The 15,567-nt window shown below is 48.5% G+C and overlaps 1 protein-coding gene across 1 annotated transcript in view; it reads right to left on the reverse strand.

Annotated features, from left to right (window-relative positions):
* Positions 1 to 2,119: 2,119 nt before the first annotated feature.
* The window catches only part of ROBO3 (roundabout guidance receptor 3), a 167,833-nt gene continuing 154,385 nt past the window's right edge, over positions 2,120 to 15,567 (reverse strand). Inside the window, exons 18-28 of the mRNA XM_063139600.1 lie at positions 14,809 to 14,832; positions 14,655 to 14,697; positions 14,176 to 14,333; positions 13,540 to 13,815; positions 11,479 to 11,632; positions 9,731 to 9,958; positions 9,151 to 9,332; positions 7,987 to 8,094; positions 6,215 to 6,397; positions 3,768 to 3,922; positions 2,120 to 2,642 (exon numbers count right to left, since the gene is read on the reverse strand). Coding sequence (XP_062995670.1) covers positions 2,631 to 2,642; positions 3,768 to 3,922; positions 6,215 to 6,397; positions 7,987 to 8,094; positions 9,151 to 9,332; positions 9,731 to 9,958; positions 11,479 to 11,632; positions 13,540 to 13,815; positions 14,176 to 14,333; positions 14,655 to 14,697; positions 14,809 to 14,832 — 1,523 coding nt within the window. The 3' untranslated portion in view covers positions 2,120 to 2,630. The remainder of the gene's footprint in view (positions 2,643 to 3,767; positions 3,923 to 6,214; positions 6,398 to 7,986; positions 8,095 to 9,150; positions 9,333 to 9,730; positions 9,959 to 11,478; positions 11,633 to 13,539; positions 13,816 to 14,175; positions 14,334 to 14,654; positions 14,698 to 14,808; positions 14,833 to 15,567) is intronic.

Below are 15,567 nucleotides of genomic sequence, written 5' to 3' on the forward strand. Positions count from 1 at the left end.
CAATTGACAGATAAATGAGTGACTGGTCATCATCTGTGTTGGGCTGAACCCCCCATCAGCTTGGCTCGTCTGCTGCCTTTTTCCAGCATCTGCCATCTGATAGCAACTGGTTTGGCCTCCTGCTTCCATTTGGCTTTTCCACTCCTGGGAGGCAGCTGCTGTGACTTTAGACCATTCAACATATTTGGGCTCCTGATAACCTGTCCAGTTTTTCAAAGCTGGGTACGGGGAGGCAGGTACTTGCATTATGACAAGGCCATCTGTCCTGTTTTAAAGAGAAATTGCTTTTGGCTGCTACCACACCACCAAATTTTGATGGCAGGACAGCCATTTATTTCTGCAGTGACAGGGAGGAACATAGCAATGGGTGGAAATTGGGCCCTGAACTCCACTCCCCGAAGTTGCCTGGCTTTGTGCCAGTGTGTTTTAAATAGGCTCTACTGCAGGGATCCTCAATATATATTTTTTGGACCCTGGACACCTTTGGGAATTTGAGAAAATGGACCACTGCTTTGCAGCTGCCTGTTGCATCTATGGATCTTGTGCTGCATCTTATTCAGCAAAAACATGTATTACGTGTTGGCGGTGCAATTCTGCTAATGCTTCTATTTTGGGAATGTTCAGTAGTTGCTTCTTTTGGGGGGCAGAGGTTATTACACAGATAAATTTTGTACTGCAAGAGTCTAATATTCACTGATGAACACATTCTTTTCAATTATTTATCTGCTTCGTGGAAATTAACAAATGGTCAGCATAATGCTTCTTTTAAACGTATGTTTTGGTAATGTTCAAGAGTTGCTTCTTTTGTGGGCAGAGGTTAGTACACAGATAAAGTCCTCTTCTGCACCTTTTGACAACCAAAAGGATATTATAACACTCACCTTACTATAGTGCCATGGATTGAGGCCCCTACAACACTTTCAGTATTTGAACAGATGGCGCATTGATGCCACCTTCAAAGGGATACTTATTTGGATATTTCGTCCCCTTTTGTTGATGCTCTGTATAATTCATAGAATCATAGAATCATAGAATAGCAGAGTTGGAAGGGACCTACAAGGCCATCGAGTCCAACCCCCTGCTCAATGCAGGAATCCACCCTAAAGCATCCCTGACAGATGGTTGTCCAGCTGCCTCTTGAAGGCATCTAGTGTGGGAGAGCCCACAACCTCCCTAGGTAACTGATTCCATTGTTGTACTCTAACAGTCAGGAAGTTTCTCCTGATGTCCATCTGGAATCTGGCTTCCTTTAACTTGAGCCCATTATTCCATGTCCTGTACTCTGGGAGGATCGAGAAGAGGTCCTGTCCCTCCTCTGTGTGACAACCTTTTAAGTATTTGAAGAGTGCTATCATGTCTCCCCTCAATCTTCTCTTCTCCAGGCTAAACATGCCTAGTTCTTTCAGTCTCTCTTCATAGGGCTTTGTTTCCAGACCCCTGATCATCCTGGTTGCCCTCCTCTGAACACACTCCAGCTTGTCTGCATCCTTCTTGAATTGTGAAGCCCAGAACTGGACGCAATACTCTAGATGAGGCCTAACCAGGGCCGAATAGAGAGGAACCAGTACCTCACGTGATTTGGAAGCTATATTTCTATTAATGCAGCCCAAATTAGCATTTGCCTTTCTTGCAGCCATATCACACTGTTGGCTCATATTCAGCTTGTGATCTACAACAATTCCAAGATTCTTCTTGTTTGTAGTATTGCTGAGCCAAGTATCGCCCATCTTGTAACTGTACATTTGGTTACTATTTCCTAGATGTAGAACTTGACATTTATCCCTATTAAATTTCATTCTGTTGTTTTCAGCTTTCATTGTTTGAAAGCTGTCTGCATTTCATATGTATTCATTGCTATGGATATAAACAAATCCATGTGCACGTCTATCTATCTATCTATCTATCTATCTATCTATCTATCTATCTATCTACCTACCTACCTACCTACCTACCTATCTATCTATCTATCTATCTATCTCTATCTAATCTACATATGCCTGCAGGTGCTGCATTGGGGACCCCTGCTCTACTGTAAGTACGTCTGTACGCTCCAGGATTCACTAAGAGGGTGAGTTTGCAGCACCGTGGAGAAAGTGGAGAGACCCCAGAGAGATCCAGGTTAACAAACATCTTTATTGGTCATGTTACAAAAGGATTCATTAGCTACCAAAGAAACACCTGGTGATCTCTGCTTTGTGGCTGGCAGGGCTGAGCACCTGGGCAGTATCGGAGCATGTGCTTGGTGCAGTGGGGCTGCTTGCGATGCCCCTTCTGAGTTGGATGAGCAAAGGCCGACTTCCTTCCCCATCGCCTTCTCCCGTCCCTCCCCCAAGCTGCCCGCCACTGGGTACACACTCTCCAGTTGCAGAAATGCCAACGTTTCCAAAAATCTGGCCCGCTGAGGCCCAAGGCTTGAGCGTCCCTTTGTCGTGATTTATAAATACAGCTTCCTTGGCTCCCAGGGACTGCCAACCTCCAGGGAACAGACATATTTACAAGGGGCCCGGCCACATGGCTCCTTTCGAAGGGTCATAAATTAGAAGCGCGGAAACACCCACCCACCCTGGCCCAAAGTCCACCGATGCCAATCCGTAGGCCTCACACTCTGCTCACACCATCTCCATTTGGTTTCATCTTTTTTCCTGCAAGCACAAAGGGGACAACACATCAACAGGGCTGCTTCTGCTTCTCACCTGCTCTTCCTCCTTCCCATAATGCAGCCAGAGGCCCGGCCTGCATGATCACAGACTGGGGTATGGCTGGGGAAGTACCAGTCACTTCCTGCAGGAAGTCCATGCCATTAGACAACCTCGGACTTTTCTTTTCAGAGAAGTGCTACCCTTGGGTTAACTGGCTCAGACTCCATACCTAAGCAAATTGATCAACCTATGCCTCTGTTTAACTTGTGAGCCTTCTCCCTAACCCCAACTACTTCCATTGCCCTGCAGGGCATGTTACTTGTACTGCGACTGGGATACCCCATGTAAATGTCTTTCAAAATATATGTGCAGAGGAGAGGAGGGAGCAAATTGGACCAAGGCTGCTGTGCACTGAACCCCCAATTCAAAATCACCTTCTCCCTTGAGATGCTAACTATGGATTTTATTGGGGATATAGATTGCACAGCTTAGGCCTACAAACACTCTGGAAATAGTGTTTGTTTTGGGTTATTTTTTGTTTGCTCCATGTTGAATAGGCACTCTGGGAGAGCAGTGTGGACTAGGGATAGTGCCTTTCCAAGGGATCTTCAAAAACCTGAAGCCAACACTAATTCAGGACTTGATGTGGGGCAGAAGGTTAGCTCCCCTTCCCTTCTGCTGTGGTCCTGATCCAAACTGAGTGGCCTATTACGTTTCTGAAGGAGAAGGCTGGGTTGGATAAATTCCTGGAGGAGAAGGCTATCAATGGCTGCTAGTTGTGATGGCTATGTGCTACCGCCAGTATCTGAGGGAGTAAGCCTGTATACACCAGTTGCTGGGGAACATGGGTGGGAGGGTGCTGTTGCACCGTGTCCTGCTCATGGGTCCCTGGTCAACGGCTGGTTGTCCACTGTGTGAACAGAGTGCTGGACTAGATGGACCCTTGCTCTAATCCAGCATGGCTCTTCTTCTCTTCTCATGTTCAAGAACTGCTTCTGGGGCTCTGGCATATGCCTGTGTGCTGATGCCTGGCCTGTATCAATCGATCCCCCAGAGCTAGGACCCTTCATTCCCTCACCCATCCTTCAAGCAAACCAAACTAAAGTACAGGAAGTGCTGTGACGTCACCTCACTGCGCTCCCCTGTTGTCCGGCTGCGGCCTGACCCATGGCCTCGAGATCCTGTTGATCCTCTGGAAGAAGAACTTCCTGTTGTGGAGCAATTGCTGGACACCTGGCTTCTGGAGAGAAAGCTCGGCTTGCTATAAGGGACGATTTCCTCCTCTGCCAGGAGAAAAGAACAACGATAATGAAAGCTAGTCAATCGGTCTGGCAGGCTCTGGCTTCACATACACTAGGCTGCCATTCAGCACAGCCTGTGCAGTCACAGAAGCACAGGCAGAATAAACTACCATCACCATTACTACCACCACCACCATCACAATAACAATATAATCCGGCAACATCAAGGAAGTGTTTTCAGGGCTTGTTTAGGCAGCAAATCAACCAAGAATACAAGAAGCGTTCTGATTTCATTGCAGGAACCAGTCACATCTTTTCTAGATCTTGTGTTGGTTTCTGTTAGCGGCATGGCTCAGCAGGGATCACTTTGTATGTATGGACATTGTGGAATGGGAACACTGAAAGAAGACTCCCGTGCCCAATTTCCACAATCTTTCCTTAACTGGCTTAAGGATAGTTCATACGAAAAAGGGGATGCAAATATTCCAATGAGAAAAGAGGAGCACAACAGGGTTTGAGTTTTGCAAGTGGGCTTGGAACAGAGCAGGTTGGATCCTGGAATGGATCTTGGTTATGTTTTTCCATTGCTTTGTTAATTTCTGAGGATCTGGAAGAACAGAGGACTCAGCAGAAACTTAAAGGTCAACTTTCCACCTGGACATTAAGTGTAATAATTGAATAATTGTCTATGTGGTTATTGTCAATTAAGAGTTGCAAAGAGTTGCATCATTGTACAGGTTGTCTATACAAGTAAATGTATTCTGATACCTTCCATTCCCCATTACCCACTTGATGTGTGCTGTATTGACTGACCGTTTGTAAGTATTTGTATCTGTACTGCCATAACTAAATTATATGTATCTGCCAGTAAATCGTTTGTTTTAACCTACAAGAATCTTTGCCTTAATTCATGTCTTTGCTGTCTCTTGGCTGAGAACCGCTGCATTCTCTGCTAGTCTCTGGTTGCCCAGACAGAGACTTAATACAAAAAGGTTATGTGCCAGAATCCCAGTCTGAGCCATAACTAATCAGCTTTTATGCCATAACTCAACAGTATTTTCTCTTTCTTTCTTTCTTTCTTTCTTTCTTTCTTTCTTTCTTTCTTTCTTTCTTTCTTTTTTTTCCTTCCTTCCTTCCTTCCTTCCTTCCTTCCTTCCTTCCTTCCTGTTAGATGCTACTTTTCTCTTAAAAACAAATTCTTCCGGAAAGTCATAGATTGAGGGTTCCCACCCTTTTCATGTTAGTGCACACCTTTGGAATGCTGAGAGGATGTGGTGGTGGCTGCTCCCACAAAAGGGCTGCTGTGGGAGTGGAGCGTGCCCATTCATAAAATGGCTACTGTAGTGGACACGGCCAGCCACAAAACTAGTTTCCAAGAAAGCAACTTGTGCGATTCAAAGAAATGTGACCTTCCCAATAACCTGAGTACAAAGCAGAGGTAGAAAACCATAGGGGTGTGCACGGACCCCCCACTCCGCTTCACTTTCAGATCCACCATTTTCGGATCGGGCCGCTCCGCCCCGCCCCCACTCCGCCTGTGCCCACTCCGCTCCGCTCGGAGCTCCGGATCCGGATCGGAGCTCCGTTCCCCCCCATAGGGGGGGTTACCGGGCCCTGCCGCCATCGCCCCCCATGCGGCGACGGCGGCAGAGCCCGGTAAGGGACCAAGGGAGAGGGGGACCTTACCTGCCTCCGTCCGCGGTCCGTCGCCGTCTTCAATTGAGCCCGGGCTCAATTGAAGACGCTGACGGACCGCGGATGGAGGCAGGTAAGGGAGAGGAGGGCGGGGGGGGGGGTTACCAGGCCCTGCCGCTGTCGCTGCATGGGCGACAGCGACAGCAGCAGGGCCCGATAAACCCCACTTACCTTTCCGGAGGAGCTCCGGATCGAGGCGAAGGATCCGCCTTCACCTCGATCCTCTCTGCCACGCTCCGCCGGCCCCCCAATCCTCTTCGCCTCCGCCTTAAGGGCAGGCGAAGCCCCCCGCTCCGCTCCTGCTTCTCCGGTCCGATTAGAAGCGGAGCACATCCCTAGAAAGCCACTCTTTTGAACCCAGCTAAAGATGGCACCATGTTACTCTCCGCAGCGTGCCAGCCTCTGGGTGAAAGAACAAACTTAAGAAATGAACTTAAAATTGGGAGGGGCGGGAAGATTGGTGGCTGCCAAAAGAGGTGTCTTTAAGCACATTGGTACCCACCGGTACCACTTTGGAGATACCAGGCTTGGATGAGTGGAGCTTTGGCCCTTGGTAAGAAATGGGCTCCACAACCAGATCACAAGACAATCTCAACGCCAAGCCACAGCATGAAAAGTGACGACCCCGGCAATCATTACCGTCTCGATGCTGGTGGTAGTGCTGGCCTGCCAGTGTGCGATGCGTGGCCTTCCGCTCCACGGCTGAAGAACCACAGGTGTCCTTCTCTAGGGACGAGGGGTCGCAGCCCAGTCGGGGAGTGCTGTCTGGAGCAGAGCTGCTGAGGTCTTCTGCGGGAGGTGGCAGGGGTGGGGGTGGGAGATCTGCAAGCAGAACCAAGGATGAAGCAGCCCCCATCAGCCCCTTCTTTCCACAGGGTTCCTGAAATGTCCTCAGACGTCCCCCACCATATGTCCAAACCCAGTGTCACAGTCAAAAGGAGTACTAGAAGTTCACTTGAAGACCAGAAACCCAAGAGTTTCATGATGCTGAACTTTTTGCTATATGCAGCACTGTCTAGAGTTTGGTTTTGCAAGCTGGAATCACTGGCTGCTGCTGTAGCATGACAGGGAAGTGAAGGGAATTCCTGCCCTTACCTATAAGAACTAGGAAATGTTGGCAGAGGCAGGGGAGCCTCAGTTAGCGCTGTGCAAACTGACTGGCTAGCCACCCCTGCTGGCTTCAGGAGCCCTCACTTGCATTGGGGTGGCTAGCCAATCAGCAAAAAAGCACCTGCATTGCACTGACTTCTTGATCAAGGGTCTGGAAACAAAGCCCTAGGAGGAGAGACTGAAAGAACTGGGCATGTTTAGCCTGGAGAAAAGAAGATTGAGGGGAGACATGATAGCACTCTTCAAATACTTAAAAGGTTGTCACACAGAGGAGGGCCAGGATCTCTTCTCGATCCTCTCAGAGTACAGGACATGGAATAACGGGCTCAAGTTACAGGAAGCCAGATTCTGGCTGGACATCAGGAAAAACTTCCTGACTGTTAGAGCAGTACGACAATGGAACCAATGACCTAGGGAGGTCGTGGGCTTTCCCACACTAGAGGCATTCAAGAGGCAGCTGGACAGCCATCTCTCAGGCATGCCCTAAGGTGGATTTCTGCAATGAGCAGGGGGTTGGACTTGATGGCCTCAAAGGCTCCTTCCAACTCTACTATTCTATGATTCTTACCAGTAGGAATGGGAACTCTCCTCCCACTTGGTCACCCTGCAGTGGTAAGCAGAAGTTCAGACTCTATCAATATAAACAGCACAGGGAGGAAGCCAGTGCATGGTTGTGGAATTAAAATTATACTAATAGTTGGCTGCACTGGAGCCCTGTTCAGAAGTAGCACTCATGCATTCTTCCCCCAACAAAGAAGGAAGACAACGGGGAGTAGCCACACCCCTGACATCATGTGTGCTGCCCAGCCCCACCCTCATGGCCACATGAATCTTTGCAGAGGCAGAGCCTTGGCACGCAAAGCTGCATGCATAAACACTTCCATGAGATCTAGAACCCTGATCGTGCAGGGGGTTACATGCATGTGTTCTCTCCCTGCACATGTGCTGGGGGACATGGCTAGTCAGTGCACACAGCATTGGGAATGTGGCTACTCAATAAAATGCCACTCCCCGCTCATGCGCTGATGAGCGCTACTTCTGAATGGAGCTTGGGTAGTTCGCTAGAGGAGCTGCCTTACGGTATTCTACCATGTCTCTGGCCACAAGTTCATCCAAGCAGAAAGAATGCAATGTGGGGTGGGTGGGAAGAGAAGCGAGATCACGCCTGCCGTTCCTGTTCTCTGAAGTCTGTACATTCATGCGCATGCAAAAGCTACACATATGCTTGATTGGTGGGATTGGGGACCCCAGAACAATGGAAAGGCCGTAGTTCTGTGGAAGAGCGCATGTTTTGCACTCACCTCCCTGCTTCTTCTCTCGACGGTAATGGCTGGACTTCGATTTCTTCTTGCCTTTTGCTTTCTGCCCTGGAGGGAGAGGCATGTCCCTGAGGTTGGGGTGCATTTTGCCTGTCGGTAAAAGCCTAGTGTCAGAGTCATAGAACCATAGCCAGCAACGTGGTCTGTCCCACCCAGTCTCAGCTTTGGCAAAGGGAAACCATTGCATCCAGAGGGTGAGCCCAGCACAATTGACTATTGCTGGCTGGTCAAAAACACTGGATGACGGAGAGCTAATAAAACACAGCACTGTCCTACACAGTGAAATACATGTGCAGAGGGGCTCTATTATGTATTCATTCATTCCATTTTGTTTCCATCCTTCCTTCAAGAAGCATACGGTGGGGTACACTTTCCGACCCTTTCCGTTTTATCCGCACAACAACCCTGTGAAGCGGGCTGGATGTATTTATTTATTTATTACATTTTTATACCACCCAACAGTCGAAGCTCTATGTATGAGGATTACTGGTGAGTTTCACGGCTATGTGAGGATTTGAAGCCTGGTCTCCCCAGCCCTGGTCTGATACCCTATAACACAGGGGTGTCGGGTCTCTTTCAAGGGCTGAATTAAATTTGGGAGAAGCTCTTGCAGACTTCATTCCAGTGATGGCTGGTGCCGAAGGCAAAAAGCAACTGGTGCACCATCAACGTAGTCCAGCTTGAAGATCTCCCTGCCAGTAACTAAGGAGAAGTATCTCAAGCTTTCAGAATGGGGGGAAAATGCACAGAAATGCACAGCCAACAATTGACACCTGGGGGAAAGGATGAGATCGAAGAAAGGGAGCATGTTTATCCAAACCCCCCTGGAAGACCAGATTGGAACCCCAGGCGGGGCAGATTTTAACCATGGGCCTGAGGTTCAACACCCTTGCTCTAACCCCTGTACCATATTGCCTTTCTTAACTCTTAAAGGAATTTACTGCATATGCCCTAAAAATCTGCTGCTGGGCAATTAACCCCATGCACATTTTCACTCTTCCAGTTGCAGCAACTTGACTACAAGGGAAACTGCCTCGAACCTGACATTGCATGACTGCAACCTCGGGGACATCAGGGTGGAGGTCATATCCCCTCCGTGTCCCTCTGCTTCAGATTGCCACCTTGCCTCTTGGAAGATGCACCTACCTATTCCTGGGGAGTCCACATTCTCCGCACTATGCGCCGGCGTCTGGCTCAGGTTGCGTCGATGGCCGGACCTGGGAGCCATGCCCTCGAGTCCGTCTTCGGGCACATTTAGATTTGGGTTGGATTGAGTCAAGGGCGGACTTGAAGCCCTGGGCAATGGCCCGGTGCCATTGGGTAGCCGCCTTGAAAGCAAGAAGCACCAGATTTAGTGGAGAGGATGAGCTGGGCAGGGAGACAGTCATGATGGAGGGGATGCAAGGCGTAGAGGAGATCACCGCTTTGTAGGGCTGTGTATAGACTTTGCACTCACAACAAAACCAGCATCTTGTGGCTCTTCCACCATGAGGAAGTTTCTCCTAACGTTTGGTTGAAATCTGCTTCCTTCCAACATCCACCCATTAGTTCTAGTCCTCTGGAGCCTCAAAGAAGCAGCCTGCTCCAAAGTTTGATAGCTATTGCAAGCCTTTCATTAGAAGGTCCAGACAATAGGTCTGGGGAAGGGAGATTAGTAAAGGGATGAGCAAGTACGGTACTATTCCAGGACTGGAGTGTATACTTTGCGAGCATCTGCGGTTCATACCTGGGCAGGTGCGGGATCTCAAAGTGATGCAGTCTGGGGATGTCCTCAGAAGCTCTCATCTCCTCCCGGGGCGAGGGGGTTAGTGTGGCTGTGGACTGCTGCCCGTAGGAATTTGCAGGTGAGGAGGCTTCGCCACGGGGTGGGGGAGGAGGACATTCCTCTTCCTGGATGTTCTCCATCAAGTAGGTCCTCTCTGGCAGGGGCGGGCACCACTCCTCCACCTCGGAACTGCAAAGGGCGAAGGAACTAGACAGTTTGGCAGGGACGGTGTTGGGCTCCCAGCCCATCCAACAAAGCATCCTCAGGAAATTCATCCTAAGGGGTCTAGAGGGAGCATCTGAACCAGCGGTGTTGAACTGCATTTAGCCCAATGGCCAAATTCCATTTTGGAGAAGCTCCCTGGGCCACATTCCAGAAGTTGCATGGGTCAAAAACTAAAAAAAAATCCCACCGGCACATTTTAGTTTAAAGCTCTTACTGCCAGGCAGTAACTTAACCTTAGGAGAAGCGTCTTAACCATTTCGCTTTGGGAGGAGGAACTGTGTAAAAGGTAGGGAAGCCGCCAAATGATCAGTTTAGGACCCCAGAGGGCAGATTTGGTCTCAGGCCAGAAGTTTTGCACCCTTGTTCTAAACACTGGATAAGAATTCTTGGCATTTCATACCTACTTTGACTACAGCAGGTTTGGCATTGCTGCTGTATAATGCTATTGAAGTGCACTGACAACTGTTGGGGCCCATGACACATTCCATATACGGTTTTCAAGACGCTTTCATCGTGTTATATCCTGCTTGGTGTAGACCTGGCCTACAGCTTCCATCCCTAACCTGACGAAAAAGGTTCTTCGATGCCATCTGATACATCTAATTTGGTTGTGCCCGTCCGGTTCAAAACACAGAATGAATCCGAGGTCTCGGTGCACTTCTGAGTAGCGGGAACTGGTCTAGGCATTTGCCGGAGAGACCTGATGGTTTTTGAGTTAGATGCAGTTCTTTAAGAGATGCTTGGGGTGGCTGATGGCAGCATTCAAAGAACCAGGCTCACTTGCAAATATTGAGTTTAGGGACAAATTCTAAATCCCATTTAAATCCTACTCAAGTGAGGCTCAAGTGACCGTTGGTTCCTGATACTCACGGAAAGGTCCCCAGAGGATGTATGAGCTGAATCAATGCAAATGCAACTTGTATGGCTCTAAGGGGGAAGGAGGGCTTTCAGATATTCTGATTCCTGACCATTTAGGGCTTTTAAGGGCAAGACCAACCCTTTGAATTGGACCTTGGTACTAACTGGAAGCCAGAGAAGTTGATGAAAACATTGGAGTTAGTAATTAACCCATTCCATTTCCACCCCGTCCTTCCTCCAGGGAGCTCAGACACCTCCATTTTATCCTCACAACAACCCTGTAAGGTAGGTTAGACTGAGAGACAGTGGTTAGTCCAGGGAGCTTTATGTTAGAGGGGATTTGAATCTGGACTTCCCTGATCCTAGTCCTATGCTATAACCAATACACCACAGAGAGTTTTGTGCTCTGAATGGCATGCTCCAATGAACAGGCTGGCATTTTAGACCAGTTGTTGCTTCCAGATGCTCTTCAAATGGAGTGCATGATTACAACCTCAATAACGGTGGAAGCCCAAGCTCAGACTGATGATGAATGCAAGGTCTCTAGTCCAAACACCAGACCTATTAGCAGGGGAAACACTGCAATGAAATGAAGTGTTATCGCTTGCTCTTCCTTTGAGACTTACCCAACTTCTAGCTCTTCTTCCTCCTCCTCCTCATCTTCCTCCACATATTGGCTCAGTTCACTGGCAGAAGGGGGTGGAGGAAGCACTTCTGTCCAGTTGAGGGACGGCGTTTTCACTGGCTTCCCCATTGATTTCTGTTTCCCAGGCTTAGCAACTATGGAGAGAAACAGAGGTTAGGGACAGGGAGGAGAGAATGAGAAATTAATGACAGTTCATTTTTGAACAGGATTTTCCCAGTTCTCGCCTTCAGGACCAAACATAGACTTGGATGGAATCTGCAGTCCATACATTTCCCAGTTTACAATGTGATTCATGGACTACCCCCCTCCCTACCCACAAATGTGTTCACCAACATGAATACCTTTAAATACGTGCATGAAAAATGCATACTTTTGAAAAATGTGCACAAATACCCTTTAATCCATGAGAAAAGCATGTGTATATTTCAAAGATGTCCACAAGATTTGGAAAAAAAACACCTCCCAAAATATGCACAGATTTTGATGCAAAAAAATCACAAAAGTCTGCAATCCGATAGGGACTCAAGTTGGAACAAACTTCAAGATGGAATTTGGGGAACTTTGCTGAACTCGGGTTTGTGATTCGCACATTCTTAGGGAGGAGGACCGTCCAAAGAACAATGCACTGAATCTAGGTGCAGTTCCAGGCATATGTATACTCAGAAGCAAACCCCATGAAGATCATTTGGACCTACATTCTAGCAAGTGTGCAGAGGATTGCAGCTTGCTTGGTCATCTAGTACACATCAGGTGTTTTACATAAATTTGCACAAATCGAGGCAGTAATTTGCACAAATTATAAAAACAGATATTCAGTAGATGGCCCGGCTCGCTGCAGGATGAGTTGGCCCAGGTAGTGGAAGATGAACCAAAGTTGGGGTTGAGGAAGTTGATGAAAGCTCATTGAGTTCCACCCCTGCATCTCTTTCTAATATCTAACATTAGATTATTTATTTATTTATTTATTTATTACATTTTTATACTGCCCAATAGCTGAAGCTCTCTGGGCGGTTCACAAAAATTAAAACCATAATAAAACAACCAACAGGTTAAAAGCACAAATACAAAATACAGTATAAAAAGCACAACCAGGATAAAAACCATGCAGCAAAATTGATATAAAATTAAAATACAGAGTTAAAACAGTAAAATTTAAATTTAAGTTAAAATTAAGTGTTAAAATAATGAGAGCATAAAAAGGTCTTCAGCTGGCGACGAAAGAAGTACAGTGTAGGCGCCAGGCGGACCTCTCTGGGGAGCTCATTCCACAACCGGAGTGCCACAGCGGAGAAAGCCCTCCTCCTAGTAGCCACCTGCCTCACTTCCTTTGGCAGGGGCTCATGGAGGAGGGCCCCTGTAGATGAACTTAAGGTCCGGGTAGGTACATATGGGAGGAGGCGTTCCTTCAAATAACCTGGCCCCAAACCGTTTAGGGCTTTAAATGTCAATACCAGCACTTTGAATCGGGCCCGGACCTGGACTGGCAGCCAATGAACTTGTAAAAGGACTGGCGTAATGTGATCTCGCCGCCCAGTCCCTGTTAATAACCGTGCTGCTCTGTTTTGTACCAGCTGAAGCTTCCGGACCGTTTTCAAAGGCAGCCCCACGTATAACGCGGTCTAAAGGTTTCCCCCCCACACACCTTGCATTGCCCTGTAAAGTGCTATGTCTATTGATGGCTCTACATCTGGACCTCGAGGTTTCCCCAAAAGTCCACACCCCCTTTGTCTAAGGCTTACTTACTGGCAGTAAGAACATTAAGCTATGATATGCTAGTTTTTTTTTTTTTTTTTAGTATTTTTCAGTTTTGCCCCAGCCCTTTTGAATTTGGCCTTACCCACGACTGGAATGCGACCACCTAGAGCATCTCCAAAATGGAATTCGAGGATCTGCACCCCGGTACTATCTCAACAACAACAACAACATTGATTCTGTTCTAGGGCATGCCAAGGGCTCTCTTTCCTAGGTAGATGATGCCAATGCAGTTGGACCATCTATACACTTGGAGAGAAGAAGTTTCTCATAACCTGAAGATTCCTACCAGTCTCCACCCTGCCCCGCTCAGGCTGGGCATACTGGATGCTGGAGATCCCAGGCTGGGTGTTCCACTGGGTCTCCTCTTCATCAGGTGAGTGTAGATGTGTCGCCCCATACGGTACCACAGGCGTCGTGGCATACGGGGTGGTGTGCTGTGAAAACGCCCCATTGAACGTCCTCATGTCATCGCTGGCTGGGTCAATGGTGCTGTAGATGGGCCCATCGGACACCCCCGTCCCAAACTTCTCAGTCTGAGCAATGTAATTAGAAATCCCAGCATCTGCAAAACAAGGGGACACATTGTGACCTGGCTTAAGCAGGCCTTCTGAATGCCTCAATTTTTGAGCACCTTCTGGGCTCGGAGAACTATCTCTAATCCAGGCTTGCGGGTCAGAAGGGGTCCTGCTAGTCCTTCTGCATTAACCTTGTCTCAGCTCCTCTCTTGGGAGGTCACGACCTGGAAAATCTGCTCTGGTTGTCTCAGCAGCTTCCTCTTTTGTGCAAACTAAGGCTCTTACTTGAGCATGTCCAGCTCAACTACTGTAACACCTGCATGTCATTTCTGCTAGTTACACTTATTTGTTTTTTGCTCACTAGTTCTACATTAGGCTTCCTTCTTAGTGATCTGAGGGGCTCTTACCGTTATAGTATCTCTCGGTGGCGTTGTGGTTTCCTGTGCAGCAGGTCACACCAGGCTCCTTCGTCTTCCCGTTCCGCAGCAGGTTTGGGGCTGGCCACGAATCTGCTAGCCACGGATAGCTAGAGGCACTAGTGGCCATGGCCAGCATGCCAGGGCGGCTAGAAGAGAGACATGATAATCATTTTGTAGTTCATCGGAAGGGCTGACATCCATTTTTTTAAAAAAACAACAACACTGAAGTGTTGAGGTTTAGTCAATATTTTGGGTACTTGATGGCTGAATTTGAGCAAAACAACAATCCAGATTTTGGGGTGAAGTCCACAGCTCAGCTCACAAACTGAGTTGTAGACACCATGGAAGTCAGTTGAGTCAAATAAGAACTGGATTTCCCAATGGTGGACATCCCCAGCCCCAGTCCACCACTCTACCCACTACACTATATTTCATGAAATTCTCCCCCATCCCTGCTCCGCACTCACCTTCCACCGCCACGTGCTGACCCTTCCGCATGGGGGAAAGAGACTGAAAAGAAAGCAGACCACACTCAGGGACACGTCCTCGGAGAACAAGGTGAGGGCTGATGTGGCGGTGCTGGGTGAAAAAGCAATGTGATGGGAGGGGAAGAAGCCTTACCTGCTGGCGTGTACGCAAAGGAAGCTGCAAAGAGAAGCAAGCAAAGAGTGAGGCAGCTCAGAGCAAGTCACACATGTGGTTGGCAGAGGCAGGGAGGGAGTCTAAGGAAGGTCGGGGCAAGTGGAGGGGCCATTGCTTGGTGGCAGAGCACATGCATTGCATGCAGATTGGTATACATTTGTCTCCCTGGTATCTCCAAGCAAAGGGATCAGGGTGGCGGAGAAAGGATCTCCCTACCTGAGACCTCCCACTGCCACTCAGAGCAAAAAAAGGATCTAGGAAAGGGCGTGAGCCAGGGGGAAGGTGAATGGGCATCTGGGGAACCTTGGAGGACTAGATGGGGGACCCCCACAGCCCTGTGGTTCAACACCCTTGGGCCAAAAGGAGAAATAATCTGACCTGGTGTGAAGACCCTCACTCTGACCACTAGTGTGGGCTCAGATCCTGACTCAGAAGAAAAGAGCCTGGGCAGATCTACATGTTGGATCGATGGCATCGTAAGCAACTCAGGTCCCAGCATCATGACCAGGCCAGAATGTGAGCCCACTGGCTCCTTGAGACGGAGAGCCCCTGTATGTACCCTCAGAGCCGGCACACCTCATGGAACTAAGCCGTCATGACAAAGACCTACACACCTGTGCTGTCTCATTAATGTGGGCAATGCCACTGAAGGAAATCCTCAGAGAGATGGAGTTGGAGTACTAGGCTTAAGTCAGGAGCCTGATCCTTTAAAGAGCAGGCTTCTGGGAGGGGTGACCT

Source organism: Elgaria multicarinata, chromosome 12 (genome assembly GCF_023053635.1).
Source record: "Elgaria multicarinata webbii isolate HBS135686 ecotype San Diego chromosome 12, rElgMul1.1.pri, whole genome shotgun sequence".
NCBI lineage: Eukaryota > Metazoa > Chordata > Lepidosauria > Squamata > Anguidae > Elgaria > Elgaria multicarinata.